Source organism: Pteropus medius, unplaced genomic scaffold, assembly GCF_902729225.1.
Source record: "Pteropus medius unplaced genomic scaffold, Ma_sr-lr_union100, whole genome shotgun sequence".
In the NCBI taxonomy this organism is placed as follows: Eukaryota; Metazoa; Chordata; class Mammalia; order Chiroptera; family Pteropodidae; genus Pteropus; species Pteropus medius.
The window spans coordinates 1754392-1779274 of NW_024346062.1; the positions used below are offsets into that span (position 1 = coordinate 1754392).

Genomic DNA, 24883 nt, shown 5'->3' on the forward strand with positions numbered 1-24883 from the left:
TATACACCTGAAAACTACATAATTGTATTAACCAATGTTACCCCAATAAAGTTAATAAAATAAATGTGAACCCCGGACAAGTAGTATCAGTATCACCTGGATCCTTGTTAGAACTACACTAGATGGTCTTCTAGATTTTTAAACCCAATGTCATAATGAGTCTGGGTTAGTTATTGAGTTGGTCTACTGATTGTCTGCCTGGATCAGCAGACAATCAGTATAAGTACTTCAGACACATTATCTAACTTATTTTTAATATTTGCTGAAAGTAAATAAACTAGAAACTAGAAGCCATCCTCAGTTCTTCCCTCTCCTTTGTAGCTAGTCAACTTATTTTGCCAATTACCTCCTAGTTGAATCTTAAATATGCTCTTCTCCCTCCACCCTTTCCTTCCCCCAGGACCATGTAAATCTATAGATATCTGTGTGCGAAATAGAAAAAGATGTTTTGCCCCCCAAAATCCCAGCTGACATTAGAAAAGGGTCTCCTTCTGGGCACATGCAGTAGTACTCATGACGGAGGGGAGCATAGACTGGATTTTAGTCTTCACTCTTTCTCCTTGTTTGGGTGCTTTTTGTGCGGGGTGCAGTTTTTATACCACTGGACACTATTCTATAGCATGCTTACTGTGAACTGTATAGTGCCACCACTATATAGACTATATAGTACCACCACAAAGATAAATACATTAAAGTATTTATCTTTTACCTGAGCTACTTTTTTCTTTGGTTTCCTTGTCACCTTTAAAAAAATGCATAATTTCACACTTTACCCTGGGGTTAGTATATTTAATATTTGCTTTGAATATAAAAATTTATGACTAGATGCTGCTAAATCTAATCATGTCATTCTGATTATCAGGAATCACCAGGTGACTCCCGAGCCTGGAAAATTTGCATTTAAAAGTACTACGATATCAGTATATTCACAGATTTATTTTGGCATTTGTTGCACCTATGATTGGAGTTGTTTTTTTTCTTTTTCACTCTTCCAACAATAAACAGGAATAACACTTAAGTTTCTCATATAAAACTCTGTATCCAAGCATGCACTGTACTTTATAATAAGAAATTCCATGCCAACAAATTTGTATTTATAAATACTAGTCTTACTGTCCTGGCTACCTAAACTGACACATACTTTATTCCATGTCAAAAACTGGCACTGTTTTCTTTCTAGCCCTGAAACTGCAAACAGAGATGTCATTGTTTTTAGTACATGATCCAGCTGACCAATGCTGTACATCTTCAGATTTGCCAAGTTAGGAAAAGAACTTAGCTTAATGTCTTAGGTGCAATAAACTATAATCACAAATTTAACAGTTTGCTGTAGCATTAACTACTAAGTTTCAGAAGTCAGTTTAAAAAATGGCATTTAAAAAGCACAGAGTGTTCTGTATATTTGAATATACATGTACAGTCAAGGTAATCCAACAAGTTACCTTCAAATAATAACTTCTGGATTTTAAAAAAACTTTTTTCTTTCAAAAACCCATAATGCAAGTTTTCTCATTTCTGTGTATAGTGTTTAACCTTGCAAGTGAAAAGGACTTTTGTCTTAGTGATCTGAGTTCAGATTTTTGAATTTTGAATGCCACTTATTCTTTTTATTAAATATCTGTTCCATCGTCGTGTCTGTTGGGGTCTAACTCGAAAATCAAACCAGTTGTTTCAACAGAGGGAATTTAATATAAAGAATTGTTAACTAGATATAAAGTTGTTAATCAGATCGTTAAGAAGGCAAGAAGGTAAGTTTAAGATATCAGAGTTAACAATCGCAAAAACAGACACCACTCCTAGGATTGTGAGTGCAAAAGAAATAGGTAATTATTACATTTTAGCATAGAGGATGGCCTCAGTGGAGCTGACCTCTGAGGAAGAGGACATTCCTCTTCTAGTGCTGGTGTGTCTGAGCTTAATAGACCTTGATATCTGGGGATCGGGCACTAGAGAGCTGGTGCCTTGTCTTCAGGGGGCGTATAAGGAGGCTTGGTCTTGCAAAGATGGAAAAACTGCAAACTGGATTCTGTTAACTGCTTCAGGAAGGACTTGAAGATGCTGAGATGAAGAAGCAAGTCTGGGATGATGGTCACAGAAACAGCAAACAGTAAAGTCAAGTGATGCAGATAGGAGGACGCAATTCTCTTCTCCCTTCTCCAACCCTGAAATTTCCAACCCTTCCAGTTGGCAAAACCTAAATGTGGTTTGCAGAGCCTGAATCCTAGCATTACAAGGCAGAAGGTTGAACTTGGAGTTAATAGACAAGAATTTGCATACATATCAGACATTCAAAGTTAAGGAAAACAACCTAATAACCTAGTTTATGGTATTTGGTAAAATAAACATAAGTTCTTTAAAGGATACAAAGTTTAATCATGTCATTGAAAAGAACTTCTATCATGATATGCTGTGTAAGACTTTGAAATTTTGGCTGCAGTGGAATAAATTTTTATTCCATATTTGTGAATACTAATCTTACGCTTTTTAACTTCAGTGTTTTAAAATCAGAGGTAATCACAATAAAAAACATAAACCTTGATCGTTTTGTTATAGCAAACAAGTCTTCTAGAACCCTTAAATTAAGCTGAAGTCTAAATAAGCCACTTACTGCTAAGAATCCCACAGTGGTTTCCTGTTCCCTGTCAAATTAAGTACCAGCTCCTCAGCCTGACATTTAAAGGACCCCTCACAGTGATCACAGCCTCCTTTTCTGGTCTTGTCTCCCATTACCTTATCTGTTTTAACCTAAGCGGTAGATAGGCTGGACTGTTCTCTCTCCCTTACCATTCACTGAACTTACCTGCCTCTAGGCTTTTGCTCTGGTAAATTCTTGCCTCCAGCATGCCTTTTGGGTGGTTCTCTTTCTCCATATATTCCATATATACCTGTCAGAATTCTACCCCTCCTGCCAATAAAGTCTATCCTAATCTAAACAGCTTAATGTGTTCTCCCTCACCAAAAACCTTTCATTTTTCTTAAAAAACTTAAAATACCTTTATTTTTATATATAGACACTCTTCACCAACTTCAATACCTGGCCAAAATTCTGCTTATTCTTTACGAATCCACTTACTCATCATTTCCTTTAGAAAGTCTGCCCAGACTGTACCCCAGCCTCCACCACTGGTGCTCCCCATGGTATCTTAGACATACTCTATTATGACATTTTTTCATACTCTATTGTTATTTTTTTAAATTTAATTTTATTAATTTCAAGTATACAGTATATTGGTTAGACATTTATATAGTTTATGAAATGATCCCCCAATTGCTCTTTCTCTTCTCCGGCTCTCCACTGCATCCCTACGCTGTGCTCCCCATCCCCATGACCATCTATCAACTACTGATTTGTACTTCTTTAACCCTTCACCCCATTCTCCCAGCCCCCCTCCCTTTGGTCATCACTGCACTGTAATTCTTTATTTGAGTATCTATGTCCTCCTAGGCTGAATATCTTGCTATCCCTAGTGCCTAGAACAGTACTGGCACTTAGCAGATATGATTGTTTTGAATGAATAATTGAATATTGAGTGATTTGTCAAAGGTCTCACAGCAGAGCTAGGTCTGCTAATTTCAAGACAGATTTTTTTCATCACAGATATCTTTGCCCTCCTCATCCGCACTAATTAGATTGTAAATTTCTTGGGGGGGGTGGGAGGAGTATGCATCTTACTCATATATTTCCTCTGAAGCACCTAGTACAGTGGTCTCTTTATTCATATTACATAATTGAAATAATTTCCAAATATTAGCTGTAGGAAAATCTAAGAGAAAAACGTCAACCATACACAGTACCATCATTTAAGTTTGACTGCTGCAGTATGAGACTGAAGATACAATAACCATCTTTTGAGAATTAAAAAAAATTCCAGGAACTTAGATATCAAGAATCCAAGCTGCTACTACTGGTTTGTCTCTGCTTGGCATTATTTTTATAGTCCCAGAAATGGAGTTCATGTAATCTTGTTTCCCAACTATTAAGGAAAAAAAAGGTAAGTCATAATTTTGCCTCTTACTGGGCCTCATATATGAAAACGTGAGTTCATTGTTTGCTTGACTAGAAACAGGAAACCTCTGAGTCTTCAGCCTGTCTAGGTGGTATGGTTTGTGAACCTAAGAAAAGATAAAAACATTTTTTTCTTGTTCATGATTATAAAAGCAATATATATATATATATATATATTTATTATATATATATTATATATATATAAAATAAAGATGATTTGGAAAGTGCACATTTTAAACATGATTATAAAAGCAATATATATATATTATATATATATTTTATATATATATATAATATATATATATATAAAATAAAGATGATTTGGAAAGTGCAAATTTTAAACAGGAAGAAAAATATCACCCATAATCTACTGCCAAAAGATGACTTCAATAATAACACACTTTACATATGTTGTCTTTTTTCTGGACATTCTTTTATGTAATTGGAATTATATCTATGATTTTGACCTGTCTTAATATTATGAAATAATCACTTATCTGTTATTAAAAACTCTCCATAAACATTAATTTTTGCATAGAATTGTGTTTTATGTGTGTATCATACATAAATTTCTTATTAGATATCTGGAACCCATTTTTTTCTTTTATTTCGTACAACATTTCAATGAGTATCTTCGGTTATTATTATTCTTTGAAGATACTGTCTTAAATACCTTTTAAAAATGCAGTATCATAAAATACTTTCCAGAAAATGTTTTAATCAGTTTATAGCTCCACAAACAGTATATGAGTCTTTGTCTTTTTCCACCATTACCACACTAACGTGGTTAGTCTCATTTTTAATATTTACTTACTGCGTCTTTCTAAATGGTTTGTCACCCTACCATCTAAAAACAGCTATTTTATGTCTTCTCTTTTCTCCTCTCCTGTACCAACTTCTTATTATCTGGGCTTTTTCTTCACTGGGGAAAGCAGAGATCATCAAACAGGAGTTCCCCATATCCTCCTTTATCAAACCCAAAACCTCCCTTTCTTTGAGCCATGGAGGAATTGTTCCTCCATTTACCAAGAGAAAATCCTTATGCCAGTACTCTGGATCCTTTCCCTTCTCATCTTTTCTCAAGGACCTTCCTACTCTACTTAGCTCCATTGTTTCTTGCACCTTAAAGGTTCTCCCTTTGCTGGATATTTCTTACCACTCAACCTGTTCCATAATCTGCCATTAAAATAAAACAAAAAGCAAAGGCCTGCCTTCTCCTTTTCCAGCTGCATCCTTTTTTCTAAATTCATTAACATATCTCTCAAAAGAGTATTTTTTATACATGTATCTACATTTCTCTCCTTATTAAAAACATATATGGAAGTGAACTAGTAATTCAGCCGAGATATGAAGATGCGATGGGAGTTAATGGGCAGAGGGAGTTTGCCTATACTCCAGGACTGTTATTGCTAAGTTGAATGATCTGTATGCTGTTAGGTCCATGGATACTAGTTGTCATCCTTCTTGATCCCTAAATAGTTTTTGACAGGGTTGATTTCTCTTCTTTTGAATCTTGCTGCTTATGTGATTCCACACTTTCCTAGTGTCCCCGCTACCTCTGGTTTGGTTTCTGTAGGCTCTTTTTCACCCAACCGGAGTGCTGGAATTCCTTAGGGCCCAGTCATGAGCCTTTTTCCCATGACTTCCTTGGATGATCTCATTTACTCTCATGGCTTTAAATGTCTTCTGTGTGTCAAGGTTACCCAGATTTATATTTGTGGCCATGACCTTTGCAAAGTCATACTTAACATATGCAAGAGGAAATCTTTGATCGTCTTCCTTTTTGATATCAGCTATTCCTCCTTGTTTACTTTTTGAGGAAATGGCAATTCCACATTTGTACATACTTTTTCAAACAGTAACCTTGAAGTTATTCTTGACCCCTCTCTCTGCCTTGGCATTGTCCCCCTTAACACTGCTAATAAATTACTCACTGTATGCTGGGCAGCTTTTATATGTATTTCCCCCTCTCTGGAAGACACTTCATTTGCTTATTGTTGCTTCAAGACTAAAACCCAATGTTAACTTCCTCTGGGTGTTTAATTTACAGGCGATTAAAATTTTATTTTGGTTTTAGACTTTAATTTCTATTTATTTCATCATTTAGAGAATGTGGATTATATGGTTTCAACTTTTAAACTCATTTCAAAGTTTTAGTGGCTTAGGACCTCACTTTTTAAAAATGTTCCAGGGTGGGTTTACATTTTTCTGTATCATATGGTTTTTTTTGTAATCATCCTAATATGGTATTATTAACTTCTCATTTAATTTTTAAGTATTTTTCAGTGTGTGGTAAAGCAGGTTTGAGTATACAAAGAGTCCATTGCTTTCTTGCTGAATTGTACCTTTCTCCCATGCTAAACATACCATTTAGTGATTGTATACACTTTTATATTAATATTATCACTCCAGTGAATTTTATTTTAGCATTCACTTCATATATCATTTGATTTTCAACTTTCCTTAGTCCTTTAGTTTTAGTTGTGATTCTTGTAAATAGTATATAGCTATATTTTTATCTTGGGTCCTTTGGTAGGTGAATGGGCTGATTTTAAATATTATCAGTTTTAAAATCTGAGTTTTCAGTTATTTACTTATGTTAGTTATTAAATAAATATTTTATTGGCACAAATAATTCTTAACCTGAAAATATAATTATCACAGAGGAAGAAATTTCTCATTATCTCAGCACCCCAAAATAATCACTCCTTAACATTTTGCTTTAGGTCCTATATTTATATATGGAGGAAGGAAGGATGAAGAGGGAGCAGATTTTTATGTCAAATACCTTCAACATTGTTGTTAATTTACTTATTTTATGAATTAGTAGCTTGTACTGTAGAGCAGGGAAAAACAACTATTCTTTGTTTTAGCACCAAGCACAATGCCTGATATATTCAGTAAATGTTTAAGAAATGAATCAAAGAAACAAATGAACTTAATTTTTCTTTTGTCACTCTAAAGATTTCCATGGAGAATGATTATCTGGGTCCCCGAAGAATCGAAAGTCTACAAAAAGAAGATGCTGATTGGCAGCGGAAAGCTCACATGGCTGTGCTGTCCATTCAAGATCTTACTGTCAAATATTTTGAAATAACAGCTAAAGCTCAAAAAGGTGAGTTTCCCAGTAAAATCATCCTGGTGTTAGGCGTTTTTGAAAAGGAGTAGTTTAAGTATTTTATGTTCACAATAACTGTATTAAAAAGTATATAAAGACCACTCAGATTCCTAGCAGTTAAGGAAGATCAATATTAACACAGATAAATCCTTTCAAACTTTACTAGGTATATGTGTTTACATATACGCCCACCTTAAAAAAATAATAGTAATGGGGTACTGGCATAGTGTAATTCAATTCTTAACACTAACCATTCACTGTTAGAGACCCCACAATTTAAAGGCACAGCCTCTATCTCAGACACTATTCACAAATTTAGGGGGTCATGTTTTCAGGCCATCTGCACTTCTACTGGCTACAAATTTAGGGGTTTCCATACTACTTTTAGGTTCATTTATTTGCTACAGTGATTCAAACAGAACTCAGGAAAGCACATGCTTACAGTATATAAAGGATATAAGTCAGGACAAGTCAAATAAAGAGACACGTAGGGCAAGGTCTGTGAAGGTCCATACCTTTTAACTTCCTTCCAATAGATGGCTGCAGAAATCTTTCCATGGCTCTTTGATAGGCAGTTCAAAATCACTGCTATTTATTATTTTAATAATTTATCTCTTTACCTGGCATTAATATCACTTAGCATTCAGATTATTTTTTCAGCAAATCCACATTTTCTTAAGTTTCATTTAAAGCAATTTATTCCTTCAAGGTGCCAGTGCTGAATAATACTTTCCTTGATTCCTCAGCATCATTTGGCATTGTCATTAGAAAAATTAAACCAACAATTTGATAGGTGAAAAATAGTATCATGTTTTTAAATTTTGCATTTCTCATTATTAATGAGTGTGTTGATCTTTTTTGTTCTCATGTATTAATTGATATTTACATGTTCTTTCTTTTTTTTCCAGTTAATATCTTTTGCCTATTGATCTATGGTAGTATTTTTTCCTGTTGATCTGTAAGAGCTCCTTATATTCATTGATATCTTTATTATATTTATATTATAGTTGTATATTAACTCTGACATCTGTTGCAAATATTCCTAAATTTCCTTTTAACTTTTTTGTTAAATTTTAATTATAAGAACCATCAGCTTTTAAGAATGATTTCTTTATAAATCTTTAAATTATGTTACTTAATTTGTTGTATTTTCTAAAGTAAGTTTCTGTGTTCCTCCAAATAGTTAAAGCCTACTAAAAATCCTTTTATATACTTGGATTTCTTTCTGGACTCTCTTTTTCATTGATATGCCTTATCTGTTTTTATATGCTGTAATTATGGTAGCTTTATAATGAAATTTATTACCCAGTTTATCAATCATCCCGTCATTATTTTTCAAAATAGTCTTGGTTATACTTAATTATTTTCCCCTAAGATAGTATTATAATCATTTTTTTTTAAATTGGAATGATTTCTTCCCAAACTAATATAATTCTGATAAAAACTACAATGTTTTAGAATTTGAAAGAGGACTTTAATATTCATGGGAAAGAGTAAATACTTTGCTATTAAATAAACAAATATTTTATGATAATTTGAAAAAAAAATTGCATAATTGTTATTACCCTGCCATTTATTCAAGTCTCTGTTTTATTCAGGAAAGTTTTGTGGGTTTTTTGGTTTTTGATTTTTATCTAGGCTCTGCACATTTCTTATTTAGTTCACTTCTGGATGTTTTATGTTTTATTTTTGTTATTATGAAAGGACCTCATTCCTTTTAATAGATTTTGAGGTCTTTTTTTTAATCTTCAAATCTTTGATCCTCTTTTAGTGATGAATGTGATATAGTATATTGATGCTTACTCAGATGTTTCACAAAGTGAAATTTGATAGCTATGATGAAAACTTTGTGAATAATTATAGGTGATTTCTATTTGTTGAGGAGTAAAATGAATGTGGTTTGTTTCTTAAATTTAACAAAATGCTTCAGAAAGAATTATACCTAACATTTAGTGTTTGCTATAAGTGCTTTCTTTCATTCTTTTAAGGTATATTTTAGTCAGCAATACCTTTTTGTTTTAATGTTAATGTGAATGATTTTGTCTATAGATGCTGTCAGAGGTATCTGACATTGATGCTTATTGTTACCTTTAAAACTCATTTTACAATTTGAGCCACCAAGGTTAATGTGTCCTATCTTTCCTGTTCCCGAAATGTAGGTATTTGTCTAAGCAGGTGGCTTAGAAAGTTTTGAGTAAACCATATTACTTGCCTCCCCATCCTCATTCTTTTGGAAAGATATAGTATAATATGATTAATGAATTTTGAAAATCTCTTACACTATTACTCCGCCACCATTCTTCATCTCCTAGTCTTTCATGTATATTTCAAATGCACATGAAAATATCTTTCATTTAAAAATACATTATATTAATATGGGATATTACTATAGAACTTGCAGGCATCAAAAGGATAATAAGGGAAATACTACAAACAACTCTCAGCTTACAAATATAACAAAGATGAAATAGAACAATTCCTTGAAAAATACAAATTACTACAAATTAACACAAGATGAAATAAATAACGTGAATATTCTTATAACTATTAAAGAAATTGGATTTGTAGATTCAAATTTCCCCCCACCCACCAAAAAAAAAAAAAAAATTCTCCAGGCCCAAATGGTTTCACTGGCAGATTTACCATTTAAATAATAATGTTTCTCTTCCAGAAAATAGAAGAGGAACAGTTTTAATTTGTATCGAATGGGACTAGCAATACCCTAAATCCAAAACTACACAAAGACAATACAAAAAAAGAAAACTACAGATCAGTATTCTACATAATAGATGCAAAAATCCTCAACGAAATATTGACACATTTTAAAATAGTAATAAAAATACTTTAAAACAACAACCATGACCAAGTGGGCCTAATCCTCCTTCTATCAGCATGTGAACATCAATCAATGTAATCCACCATATTGAAGGTTTAAAGCAGTGGTTTTCAATTATGGGTGATTTTGCCACACCTAGCTATGTCAGGAGACATTTTTGGTTGTCACAATTACGGAGGGTATTACTAGCACTTAGCAAATAGAGGCCAGAGATTGTGTTAAACATCCTATGATGCCCATCCTTATGCCAAAGCATTTTCTGGCTCATAATGTCAAAAGTGCTGAGGTTGAGAAACGCCAGTCTTGAAAATATTTTTTAAAAAAGCATGATCAGTTTATCAGTAGATACTGAAAAAAGCATTTCACAAAATACAACATCATGTGTGCTGAAAATGCTCAGCAAACTAGGAATAGAAAAGAACTTCCTTAACCTACTAAAGGGCATCTACCAAAACCCTAAAAGCTAACATCCTTTTTAATGGAATGCTCCCTCCCTAAAACAGGTGAAAAGTCAAGGATGTTACTCTTACCACTGCCATTCAGCATAATATAGTAAATCTAAGCTAGTTGTAAAAAGGCAAGAAAAAAGAAATAAAGACATATAGTTTGGAAAGGAAGAAATAAAATAGTCTGTATTCACAGATAACATTGTTTATGTAGAAAATTGTATGGAATCTATTTTTTAAAACTCTTGGACCAACAAGACTCCTTAAGGCTCACAGGAAATAAGGTCAACACAATAAAAGAATTATGTCTATACAGGCAATGAACAATTAAAAATCAAAAATTTTAAAGCAACATCATTTATTATTCCTCCCAAAATGGAAATATTTTAGGTATGAATCTAACAAAATGTAATAGGATTTGTGGCGTTGACAATTATGGTTACCGGATGAAAGAAATTAAATCTGTAAATAAGTTGATAGACATATTATGTTCGTGGATTGGAATACCTGTAGTAATGGTGTCAGTTCATCCCAAAGCATCTATAGAGTTAACACAACATCTGTCAAAATACCAGTGGTTTTTTTTTTTTTTTTTTTGGTGGATATAAATGGGCTGGTTCTAATTAAATGGAAGGGCAAAGAACTGCAATAGTTAAAACAGTTTTGAGGAAAAAAAATTGGAAGAATCACACTACCTGACTTTACAAATTACTATAGAGCTACTGTGGCATAGAATTGTGGAAGGGATAGATTCCTCAATCAGTGGAAGAGAATAAAGATTACAGAGATGAACTCATTATATGGCCATTTACTTTTTGATAAAGCTAATTAATGGAAAGCAGCAAATGGTATTGGAACTATTGGCCATCTATATGCAGAAAAATTAACCTTGACCTGAGCCTCATGTTTTACAAAGATGAACTCAAAATGAATCTAAATGTAAAACTGTAAAACTTCAAAAGAAAACATATGAGAAAAAGTTTTTGTAACCTAGAGTTAGACAGAGTTCTTAGCAATGACACCACAAATATAAACTGTAAAAGATATGATAATGAGTATGAACCATAAAAGAAAAAAATTGATAAAATGAATTTCATCAAAGTTAAAAACTTTTCCTCTGCCAGGTACTATCAAAACAATGACAAGACAATAGAATTTAAGGGAAAATATTTGCAAATAACATCTGACAACTTGTATCAGAATACATATGTATATAAGCACTCTTAAAACTCAGTAAACAATGTAATTAATAGTGGGGTAAGAAAATGAATAATCCAGTTAATAAATGGGGAATGGACTTGAACAGACACTTCACCAGAGGATAAGGATGGCAAGTAAGCCCTTGAAAAGATGTTAAATCATTCGTCTTTAGGGTAATGCAAATTAAAACCACAATGAGATACCAACGCATGACTATTAGATTGGCTAAAATAGAAAATGCTAACAATACCAAATTCAGACAAAGATGCAGAGTAACAGGAACCCTTCCTGCATTGCTGGTAGAATTGCAAAATTGTAATCTCTGGAAAATGATTTTGCGATTTCTTATGTAGTTAAAGGTACTTTTGCCATATGACCCAGCAGTCTCTCTCCTGGGTATTTGCCCTAGAGCTGTATGGTAATTTTTAAAATAAAAACTAAAAACAGTACGTTATGTTATTAATAGTTCCTTTGAACATTTAAAGATCTTTTTATACTGTAAACTATTTTTAACTATGTACTTGGTTTAGACTGCCTTTTAGATGCACTGTTCTCGATGTTTAAAAAAAAGTCTTTGCAGCATTGTGATTTAAAAAAAATATAACCATTACAGAAAATTTAGATATTAGACGAACAAGAAACTCCACATCTGTAATCCTACCAGCCTTGTGCAACCACTTTGCGTGTCAATTTTTTTCTACGCTTGGTTTATTATATATAATTGCAATAATTCTCTGTATATTCTGATGTATAGTTCATAGTTTATACAATTTTGATTATTTTATTTTATACTTTGCTTCTGCAGTTTCAGGCAAAACATTTTTGTATGTGATTACAGCATCATTCTGGAGTTTCAAATGCTTCATCAAAGTCTTTGTAGACTTTCTTTATATCTAAGTTCTGGTGATTTTATCTTAGCAGGAAGCCCTTCAGCCCAAACAAGGAGAGAATAGGTTTGCTTGACCTTTTAATTTTCCTTTTCTGAGCATGTTTTCCTTCTCCCATGTAACAGAAACAGAATAAACATCTCTGTGTGGCTTTATGCTGTTGAGATTAATAGCCTTCCTTTTTGCTTCCAATCAGAAGATAACTTCTTTTTAGAAGAGGTATAAAACAGGTCCTTCTTTTATTTCCTTCCTTATACAAAAACAGATGTAACCTAATTTTGATATATTACTGCTCAACTTTTAAAAACATCTTAAATGAGCCTGTTTCTGACAAGTACAAATTAGAACATTAAGGTTTTTGTTGTTGTTGTTGTTTGTAGCTTTAACATGATACCTGTAAACACCAGGACTGCGTAGCCTTCAGAGATTCTTTTTACTTAAAGTGATCATCATAGAGTATTATTACAGTGTTGTTATCCTGTATTATATAACATAATGTAAATGGTCATCTTAGCAAGAACCTTTATTTTTGCCAGCAGAGGTTAGTATCAATTTGTTTTATGTCTTAATATCCTTTTTAAAAATTATTATTAATAGCTGTGTACGATCGAATGCGAGCAGATCAGAAGAAATTTGGTAAAGCATCATGGGCAGCAGCCGCTGAGCGTATGGAAAAACTACAGTATGCAGTTTCTAAGGAGACTCTGCAGATGATGAGAGCTAAAGAGATCTGTTTGGAACAGAGGAAACATGCACTAAAAGAAGAGGTAACAAAAACTCAGAAAAAATATATAAATTTTTTTAAAAATTAAGATTTGCTACTTGATTTTTATCTTTGTACAAGACTAACATTTTTCTGACTCTACAGGCAACTGTTAATTTTGCACTCTATTTGTGAGACAATGATAATACTCATGATGGGGCCTATGATTTGAGTTGCCACTAATAGAACAGTTAGACACATGGTATTTTCACAGTATCACAGTGTGACTGTAGGTAGCAATGCACTATTAAAACAAAAACAATGATGTCAGAATTTCTTTGTTGTCTTTAAATTTTTTTGTACTGTAACATTCAAAGCTTTCTGATAATTAGTTTTACTGCCCAGAGAAGTTTAGTAAAAATCCTAAGGCAGTAACATTTTGTTAGACTTGATTATATTATGCTCAAACCATTACCTTTTGGAACTTCCCGTTTTATTCCTTCTGGAACAAAGCAGGGTTAAATAGAGGTCCAATTTGACTGTGCTTCATTAGAATCTGTTCATGGATACAAAAAAATAAAAAAGGAATAGTCTTAGAAATTCTTGAAAAGAGTCACTGATATATATGTTAGAATATATCTAAAAGCAGTTGTTCAAAATTGACTCTCCTTCCCATGTTATGCATTATATCTCTATGACTTGTTTTATACCAGAAAATTGAACCTCTTATTCCCCTTCACCCCACCTTTATAAAATTTTTCATTTTCAGTTGACATTCAGTATTATATTAGTTTCACATATACAGCATAGTTTAAAGAGTTCTTTATGTATTCTAGATACGTCTTTTATTAAATATATGACTTGTACATATTTGCTCCCATTCTGTAGATCAACCATATTGGTTTTTAAAACATTAACTATGTATTTGTGAAAGCAGTACATTTTTGTCTGCAGAGAAGAACAAAATGTTGTCTGTTTTTATCAATACAGCTTTATTAAAGTTTTTGGGGCTTAGGTATACCAGTATAGTCATCATGGACATTTAAAAGTACATATGCTTATCTCTTGTTAAAAAAAAAAATAGTATATGAGATGAAATAGCGTATCACGTCTGTGATCCGGGAAGAAATATTTTGGATTTTAAATTGTAGTTTTATTTTTTTCTTACATTTTCTTAATTGTTACTATTGTTAAAGATAATACTGGAACTTGCCTTTTCCTGGAACCTTTTCACACTTTATATCCAGAATCTGTTTGCAAAAATTTCAGACCCTTCTCATATTCCCCTGAGGCATTTCTACTATAGTCTCCTTTCTACTTAGCTTTCTCTTTATGTTACTACCTTCTGGAATTTTCTTAAGTTCTAGAACTTTTAAAACTTAAAATTCTAGCATGTTTTTATTGCCTATAAAGTAGAGGTACCACCCTTTGTTTTCATCACACTGACTAGCTTTATTGTTCTAACCAGGCTGACAGTTGGGTTGTACTGACAACATAGAGTGTCTAAAAGAACTGCTGAGTGTAAGATTTCTGACTACTTGCTACTGCAAGAACATTGTTCTTACTGGAATTGGTCTAGGGTGTTGGAAGGGTGAGGCTGAAATGGGCCCTTAGAGTCTGGGCTGATGATTATCTGTGGGGTCATTTTCCCTGGGGCCATCCTATTACCTTAATAATCTGTTTTTGATGTTCTGGATTGTGTTTGAATTCTTCAAAGGTTTTGGTAAAACTGTCAGTCATTCTTGCCATGTTTATGCTTGTTGTGTATATATAATGTATGTATTGTGCTTTTTATATGTATCTGTGATGTACTGTACCAGTTTTATTAGCATTAATTTAAGGTGACCACATTACTCACGAGAAACAGAAACAGAACAAATGTCAATTATTAAGCCCATCCCAAACAAATGCTTTGCCAGCGAAAGTTTTATAATACAGTACTACCCATTAATTTAAGTTATGGGGGAGACTTTCGTAGTTTAAAATATGTTGATAGGTTGTATCTCCTCAGGTATTTTAGAGACAACAACTTCCTGACATGACAGAAGAAACCACTTTAAAAATTACAAATAGAAATCAAGTTGAAAATAGTAATATTTTCTATGAGTATAATGCTGAACTTGAAACAAAATTTCTAAATTAATGCTGAAATATTAAATATTAAATATTACCTGGGCAAGCAAAATTCTATTTGACTTTTAAGTTTTCTTCAACTACACTAAATAAGTACCATTTCTTTTAATCTATCTCCTTTTTAACTTGTTTCTGTCTTGATTGTAGTCATTTTACCCTTTTTAGGTCACAGTCTACTTGCCTCTTTAATAATTTGAAAGTTAAGAACTCTGTACTCAGAGAAATACACATACACATACAGCTTTGCACACAAATTTAGTAGGTTCCCAAATAATCTGTACCTGAGCCTCTGACCCAGATTGTCCTCAGATGTTCATATTTTCCCATCAAAAACTGAAACTGTCAGTGCCTTTATGGCCCATTACTTTGGAAAGAATCCAGGTTTACTTAAATTATTTGTGACTACCTTACTCTACTTTTCAGTAGTTACTCCTCACCAATTCAGATTTTAAAATAATAGCACAGGGGCTGGATGAAAAAGTTGAAGGGATTAAGAAATACAAATTGGTAGTTAAAAAATAGTCACAGAGATGTGAAGTACAGCATAGGGAATATAGTCAATAATATTTAATAACTGTTATAGTGCCAGGTGAGTACTAGAGTAATTGGGGGGAATCACTTCGAAAATTATATAAATGTCTAATCACTCTGCTGTACACCTAAAACTAATATACAATAATATTAAATGTCAACTCTAATTGAAAAAAAAAAAAAACCAGCACAATCTGATATACTTGTACTTTCAGACATATTTTAAACTACTGGACAAGATTAAACTGCATATAACCACACAAAGTTAGGAGTAGGATATATATTGGAAGTATTATTAAAATAAGGTTAATTAATGAAATAGTGATATTTTCTTTATAGTTATTCATTGAAATAGGTACTAAAGTTAAGATACCATCAGGAAATAAATCATAGAAAATATAGTCACATCTCACCTTGTGGACTGTTATCTTCAGGTTAACCATGTTCTCTGGTTAATAGGAAATTAACCAGAAAACTACTTGGATTTTAATCCTTGTGGTTGAAAGTTCTAAAAATATGTCAGTATACTTTCTTGTCATGTAGAGAATTTTAGTCATTCCCCATCCATTTTAAAAAAATTATTTTTTGAGGTCATCTCTATGAACATATATAAACTGCTAGAGCTGATTATAACTATATGTTATAATCATATAACATATAGTTATATGATTATAACTATATGTTATAATCTGATATACTTGTACTGAACAACCCCGAGGCTAGTTCCTTATTTCATAATTTTGTCTTTCTCTTAAAAGCACATGACTAAATTATGATTAATTAAGGTTATGTTCCTCTATGTCACTTTATTGAAGTCATCAAGTATTTATTGAGTATTTACAGTATACCACAGTGGACATTGAATTCTCAAATATAATTCTTTATACTACAGTCCCATGAGCCATTATCTGAAACCCCTAAATTTCAGAATTCTTAGTTTTTTAGATTTTAGGAAGCCAATTTAGGGCATATAACTTCCAGACAAGAGTTAGTATTCCAGTAATAAAACATACAGATATTACATTAAATGGAATAAATAGGGACTCACATCAATTCATATCATATATTCCTACAAATGAATTGTGAAGTTAGGTTTTGACATCAAAGAAATTAGTGATATATTCAGTTTTCTAAGATTTCTGAAATGTGGAATTTTAGACAGTTCTGTCATCTTACATGCATTATCTATATTTGTATAGCTGTTATTGGTGGAACCTGTATTTATACTCAGATGTCTGTTTCTAGGTCGTGTGTCCTTGCCGTCTTTCCCACATAAAAAGGCTAGTCTTGATTGAGAGCTTGCTGACCTTGCCTTTAATGTTATTTCTCTTATGCTGTGCATGGTTTTTATGACCACTGTTTGAACCTTCATTTCATTTCTTGTCTACTGCTATATTCTCTGTAAGTCACACAGTGGTGGATGCTCAGTGAATATTTGTTGAATGATTGGCTCAACCCACAGATACTCTGAAAGCTGTTTTTCATAGCCCCTCATGTGTCATGGGGTTTTCTAGCACAGTAGGGTGAAAGGCAAGACAAAAACATCATTAGTTTATATAAATTGCTTTATATCTTTTTTCACGATATAGTCAGTCAAGATAGGTACACATGAAAACTACTACATTGTGCACGGAGGAAAGGATCATCTGTGTGGTCAGTAGTGCGTGATGTACTTATGTGGACATATGGACGTCGACTGGTACTTCATTTCCTTGCTAGATTTACTTTTCTGTATGTATTAGAATGGTGCCCTCTGCTTTTGCCTAGTAGGAAAACTATCTTTGGAAGGAATTGGGAGAATTGGGTCTAGTTCCAACATTGCTGATATTACCTGGGTTACTTTGGAAGTCACAGTTTGGTTGGGGTTGGGGTCTTGATATCCTGATATCAAAAGTGTTTATTTAGAAGGGTGAAAGTTGAGCTGAGTAAAATTTCAAGGTAGCAGAGTTTTTAATGGCACTTGATTGTCTACTTTTTTGAGCACTTAACCTACTTTCTAGGCTTCCTTCTTGTCCAGGGAAGTACTACCCCCAAGTATAACAAAGATGTGCCATCTGTGGTACCTACCTTCTCTCCATGGCTCCATTGTCTGGAATTGGTTCTCCTTCCACTCTGGATTCCCATTCCCTTAGTTCTGTGGCTGTCAGCTGAGTTAGGTACCAGGAAAAAAAAATCAGTCTGGAAACTTCAGATGTTATAGGAAAGAGATTCGGAACAGTGTAGCCTTCCCATATCTCTCCATGCTTTTCACTAAGGATTTCGCCTCTGCGTTGAAGTTTAGATAAACCCGAGAGCACTGCTTTGCTCTCTCAGACTTCCCTGACATTTCTCCCTTTCTCCTCAGTTTATTCCATAAAAGTCCTCTCTGCCCTGGTACTACAGCCCTTTAACTTTTCCTGGGGCCCACCACTACCCTATTATTTGTTCTTTCAGAGGTTGGGATTTAACAGATCCCTTGTGTGCACCTTTGCCTCTGATAAGGTTTTGTCCTTCTGAACCTAGCCATTGCAAATCCACCTTTGGACTCCCTTACTATGAATAGAACTCACTAAACCAGAAAATTGGGGGCGAGGTCACTTACTGTAAGAGAATACCCCCTTCCTTTTTCAGTTTGATATATTTGTTGTATTCTGGTATCACTGTGCATCTCAAGTGTTTTTAAGGTACATGGGCCCTGGGCAGGGATCAGAATATTGTTCTACTTGCAGTTGAGGTAGCTGACAATGTAAAGCTATGTCAGCAAGGCACTTTGAATTTCCTTTCTTAGCCAAAGAATCAAACAGGAGAATGCTAGAGGGGAGCCTTAGCACAGTGTCATGAATGTGGCAGATAAATGGTCAGAGAACTAATAGCCTGGACCAGACAGTGAACAGTATCACTGGAGAACTGATCTTAGATGGTTTGTAGACTGATTCACACTAAGATTTTACTGATTATAATTCCCCACTTAGAGAATAAAGCCTTCTAACATCAAGTATTTTACCTCTTTGTATGCTGTGCTCATAGAAAGTATGGGTGCAGATAACAGAGGAAGATGCATCCTGGAGCTGTGGTCTCCAGAGCTGGACAAGAGCTCCAAGATAGTATGTAAAGGGATGCTTATAATTTAAAGTAAGACTGGGAGTTTCAGGAAAGAAATCACTCCTAGGTTCTTCTTTTATGACTTTGGACAAAAACAGCAGAATTTCATTTTGTCGACATTCCCCTCCACGAACCACTATAATTAAACCCATTTGGGGTTTGTTCTATATATATTGTGTGTTATTGTCACTCATAACATATTACCTAATACAGCAGGACCACTGACTTATAACTTAGTTTATTAAATACTTATTTTAAAAATGTTTACAACATTTATTAAACAGCACTGTATTTAATTCATCTGATTATTTTTAAATGTATATTGTTGCACATTTAGACCATAGCCTAACTATTGCTTCACAGTTCAAAATTTTTGTTAAAGAATTTTGAAATTATATACTAAGAAGAATAGAATCATTAGGTAAGACTATAGATATCTAGAATGTAAAGGAAAGGCTGGAATCTTGTTTAGAACATACTCTCTTTATATGCTAACATATTTCACCTAACTCACCAGCCAGAAGGGATTATTTTGTAGCAATAAGAATTCACTGTCTTGTCCCCTCCAACCAGAAGTGTTCTTATTTTTATTTTCAATGCAGATGCAGAGTTTGCAGGGTGGTACAGAAGCCATAGCTCAGTTGGATCAGTTAGAAGCTGATTATTATGATCTGCAACTTCAGTTGTATGAAGTACAGTTTGAAATCTTGAAGTGTGAAGAGTTACTATTGACAGCACAACTGGAAAGCATCAAAAGACTTATATCAGGTATGGTGTACATTTAACCACATAAGTCCACAAAAGATTGAATACATTATAAGATGTAATGGCTTTGCCTGAGGTTACAGAGCCAATTAAGTGGATTAGAACCCTGTTCTGTCTTTGCAGCCCATGCTCTTAACAACTACCCCTTGTTGCTATTCTGTAACAGAAAAGAGAGATGAAGTGGTGTATTATGACACTTATGAAAGCATGGAGGCCATGCTGGAGAAGGAAGAGATGGCAGCGTCATTGCATTTACAGAGGGAAGAGCTACAGAAACTTCAGCAGAAAGCACGCCAGCTAGAAGCAAGACGTGGACGGGTTTCAGCCAAGAAAGCCTACCTCAGAAATAAAAAGGCATAATAGATTAAGAATTTATTGAATATATAGCTGTAATTTTAAATCTTGCTTTTATGTATTACCTAATCTTTGATCCATAGCTAATAATTCTAACCCAGTTTGTCACTAACACTTGCATACCTTTTAAAGCAAAGTAAGAGTTCTTATGGGGTGTATCTTTAGATCCTGCTGGAGTTACTGGGTAATTATATGGTATATGTAACATTATCACCTTTCTGAAATCTGGGAAGAAATTTAATTTCAAAACACGACTAATCTCTGTTCCTGATAAGGGATAGTGAACCTGTATCTTCATTTTATAACTAAAGTAACATAGGTGTTCAGTAGTTAAATGACCCAAGGAAAAGGAGTTAGTATAGGGCAACATTAGGATTCTATACTAGGTCTGTGTGACTTAGAAGCCTGAGTCATTATAGCACTATATCATGTCACTATATAATGCTGCCTTTATTTTCCCCTGGAGACTGACCTGGACTGGTTCATTTCAAGAATCTCTTGTTAGGCAACTGACTTCAACCCAGTATTGTAAAAAATATGATATAAACAGTTGCTTTATTGGTTTAAAAGGTCATTTCTTAAATGCCTTTCTCTGGTTAGAAGAGTTAATCTTTTGGTAAACTTTGAGAATATTGGAAACTAATGTAAACCCTTTTAGCTGGAGGACTTGTCAAAAGAACCCAGGGAAAATTAAGACTTAGCATGCGCCACTAAAAAGTTGCCAGATGATAGTGCATTGTTTTGTAAAGAAGCACATATCTCCTATTTTATATTGTGTTCTTATTTTTATATGATTAAAAAAAGCATACCTATATTTTCTTTATAATTCCTAATTTCTGGTCTTTATGGTCTCTTTTTGTTCTGAAGTCAATGACCAGAAGATTCAGATTTCATGATATTGTTTAAACCAGTCCAAGCAAAGTCATGTTTTTTAACTCATCACAGGATACAGACCTTAAGCCAAGAGTTGTATGTCCCTTTTTACCCAGAATAATTTAAAGAGTACAGTAAGACTTAGAATCTTTTGACCACAGATTTTGGAACTGTGAAAGAGACCTTTGAGATTATGTAAGGACACCATCCTTCTACTCTGCCTTGCCCCCATCTCTCCTGCTCTAAAAAAGAGAAATCAAGAGTTCTAGAGAAGCTTTAATAGTTTGATAGAAGAGTCTTTTTAAGATCCTGATTATTTGGCTTATGTTGCTTCATACTTCTAATGAGAAACCAGAGGCCATTTGCTTGGTATTTTGCTATGTTAAGATTAAAATTTATCAAGTAAACCCTGGTGTATGGTGTTTTGGCTCTTTTAGATTTCACATATATTAAAACATATTTTATGTATTTATAGGAAATTTGTATTGCAAAACACAATGAAAAATTCCAGCAGCGCCTTCAGAGTGAAGAGGAATATAGAACCCATCATACACTACAACTAGTAAGTTTGGACTCTTGGAGACTTAGAACAAAAGTTTGATTTTTACATTTATCAACATGAATAAAATCTATAAAGAATAAGAAGATATTATATGTAGATGTTAGCAATAGTTCACTGTGTATGTACACGTACTTATAACTTAGAGACGTTCTAGGCAAAAAGCACACACATGCATAACTTCTCCTATTAGCAAAATCTCACACAAGAGGGGTACATTTGTTACAGTGAACCAACATTAACACATCATCACTCAAAGCCCATAGCTTACATTAGAGTTCATTCTTGGAGTATACATTCTATTGGTTTTGACATGTATAATGACATGAATCCACCATTAATAGTATTATAATATTTTCACTGCCCTAAAAATCCTCTGTGCTCTACCTATCCATCCCTCTCTACCCAAACCTCTAGCAACCACTGATCTTTTTACTGTCTCCATAGTTTTGCCTTTTCCATAATGTTTAATTGGAATTACACAGTACGTACCCTTTTTAGATTGGCTTATTTAACTTATTGGTATGCATTTAAGGTTTTTCCATGTCTTTTCATGGCTTGATAGCTCATTTCTTTTTAGCACTGAATAATCCATTGCTTGGATGTACGACAGTAAGTTCATTCACTTACTGAAGGGACGTGTTGGTTACCTACAAGTTTGGGCAATTATGAATAAAGCTGCAGTAAACACCAAACAATCTTTTGTGTGTACATAAGTTTTCAACTCTTTGGGGTAAATACCAAGGAGTGCATTGCTGGATCGTATAGTTAGAATGTTTAATTTTTTTTTTTTTTGTAGGACATTTACTAAGTGTCTTCCAAAGTGACTGTTCCATTTTGCATTCCCACTAACAGTGAATGAGAGTTCCTGTAGCTCTGCATCCTCACCAGCATTTGGTGTTATCAGTGTTTCAGATTTTAGCCATTCTGATAGATGTGTAGTGATATCTCATGGTTGTTTTAGTTTGCAGTTTCCTAATGACATATAATGTTGAGCATCTTTTCATAATGTTTATTTGCCATCTGTATATCTTCTTTGGTGAGGTGTCTCTTCAGAGTTTTTGCTCATTTTTTTTAACTGAGTTGTTTGCTTATTGTTGAGTTTTAAGAATTCTTTGCATGTGCTCTGTAATCGTCCTTTATCATATATGTCTTCTGCAAATGTCTTCCAATCTGTGCCTTGTCCTTTCATTCTCTTGACAGTCTTTCTCACAGGGCAGAAGTTTTTAATTTTAATGAAGTCCAGCTTACCAGCCTTTCTTTCATGGGCTGTATCTTTGTTGTTGTATCTAAAAAGTCATCACTAAACCTAATGTCATTTATATTTCCTCCTATCTTATATTCTAGGAGCTGTATAGTTTTGCATTTTACCTTTAGGTCTGTGATCCATTTTGAGTTACTATTTGAGTTACTATAAAGGTTGCAGGTCTGTAGCAAAACTTTTTTTTATAACTGTCTACTCTATTGAATTGCCTTTGCTCCTTTGTTAAAGATCAGTTGATTATATTTATGTGGGTCTATTTTTGAGTTCTGTATTTTGTTTCACTGATCTAGGTCTTCTGTCTCTCTGAAGAAGCTTTAGGATCAGCTTGTCAATAACCATAAAGTAAGCAGCTAGGATTTTTGATTAAGATTGCATTGAATCTATAGATCAAATTGGGAATAATTGAAACCTTAACAATATTGAGTCTTTCTATCCATGAGCAAGAAATTAATCTCCATATATTTAGTTCTTTGATTTCTTTTATGAGTTTTATAGTTTGCTTCAGTAGATCTTGTACATATTAGATTTGTACCTAAATCTATTGATCTCACCCCCCCCATGCTAATGTAAATAGTATTGAAGTGGTAATGTATATAGTTTTCAATATCAAACTCCAGTTGTTGATGCTGGTACATTAGACAGTTGTTGGCTTTTACATGTCAGCCTTGTATCCTGCAACTTTGCTGTAATAGCTTATTAGTCCCAGGAGTTTTCTTTTTTTGTTGGTTCTTTCAAATTTTCTATATAGACAATCATCATCTGCAAATACAGTTTTATTTTTTTCTGTCCCAATTTGTATACCTTTTATTTGCTTTTCTTGTCCTGTTGCATTAGGTAAGACTTCCAATAAGATGTTGAAAAGGAGTGCTTAGAGGGGACATCTTTGTCTTTCTTGATCTTAACAAGCTTCTAGATTTCACCAGTAGAACGATATTAGCTGTAGGGTTTTTCGTAAATGTTGTTTATAAAGTTGAAGACGTTCCCTTCTAATTACACTATGCTGAGACCATTAGTCCGGTTTTTAAAAAATCACATTAAAAATCTTCTATTCCCAGTATTACTGTACCTCATCATGCCTGCAGTATATTATCCTGATAGTAGTCTTTTCAGACACATGTCTTAGGTTAGTTAACACCAGTGATTTGTATTTCATTAAATAGTAGAAATGCTGACATGACTATATTACTATATATGCTTACTTAAATTTTTTTTCTTTAGTGTCACACTAAAGGCCAAAGGGCTAAAATTTGTCAATATTATCACTTAAGCTCATTTTGGTACATGTTATACTAAAGCCCCTTATTCTTGATTTTAAACATATAAAAGTAGCTGAACTACCCGTTAACTGTATGATTCACCTTTCTCTTAAGAGTGTAGAAATAGCAAAATTAATCATTGTACTTTTATTTTTCATTACTATTTTCATGGATCAAAAACAGCTTTGTAAGGAAGTTTAGACAAAGGGACCAGCACAGCAGGTGTATGAGAGTGCCCCTTACTGTCACCATCAGTACCTGCACTGTCAGCTTGTTATTGAGGTTCCACACTTAGAATTTGTTCCTTATTACATGAATATTTTGACTTCTGATGAAATGCCAATACTTTGGTGGATGGAGTAACTAAATAACTTTTTAGAATGAATAGCAAATTCTTTCTCAAAGAGTTGTATAGGGTAAAAGAAAAGTAAAAATGAAGAAATTGATATTTGGAGGAATCTCAAAGATAAATATCATCTGCATAATGTTATTTGCCTAATACCAACTTTAGGTGGAATACTTCATTGTGGAAGAATGAATCCATTAACCATCTAGTCATTTTAACATGCATAGATAGAGGGAAATGAAAGTTGACTTAAATCATTGTTTTTCAAAGTTAGTTTTAAATCACCGTTATCAAAATCTTTTGGGTGGTAGATTGTTTAAAATATAAACCCCTAGATTTTAGCCTTATTGTTTCAAAAATTTCTTCTAGATATTTTTGCAAATTAAATATGTAGACTAAGGTAGTATACTATTTAATAGTAAGCTCTAAAACAGAATAGTTTAAAATATATAAAATTACTTGCATATTACTTTGTTTTTTTAAGCTCAGAGACAAACTGGGTAAGGGAAGGAAATGGTAGTCAGG

At 33.4% G+C, this 24883-nt stretch overlaps 1 protein-coding gene across 1 annotated transcript in view; it reads left to right on the forward strand.

The window, feature by feature from the left end:
* The window catches only part of JMY (junction mediating and regulatory protein, p53 cofactor), an 80440-nt gene that overhangs the window by 42705 nt on the left and 12852 nt on the right, over positions 1-24883 (forward strand). The window contains 5 exon segments of the mRNA XM_039874899.1: positions 6971-7121; positions 13091-13260; positions 19544-19709; positions 19873-20060; positions 21409-21495. Coding sequence (XP_039730833.1) covers positions 6971-7121; positions 13091-13260; positions 19544-19709; positions 19873-20060; positions 21409-21495 — 762 coding nt within the window.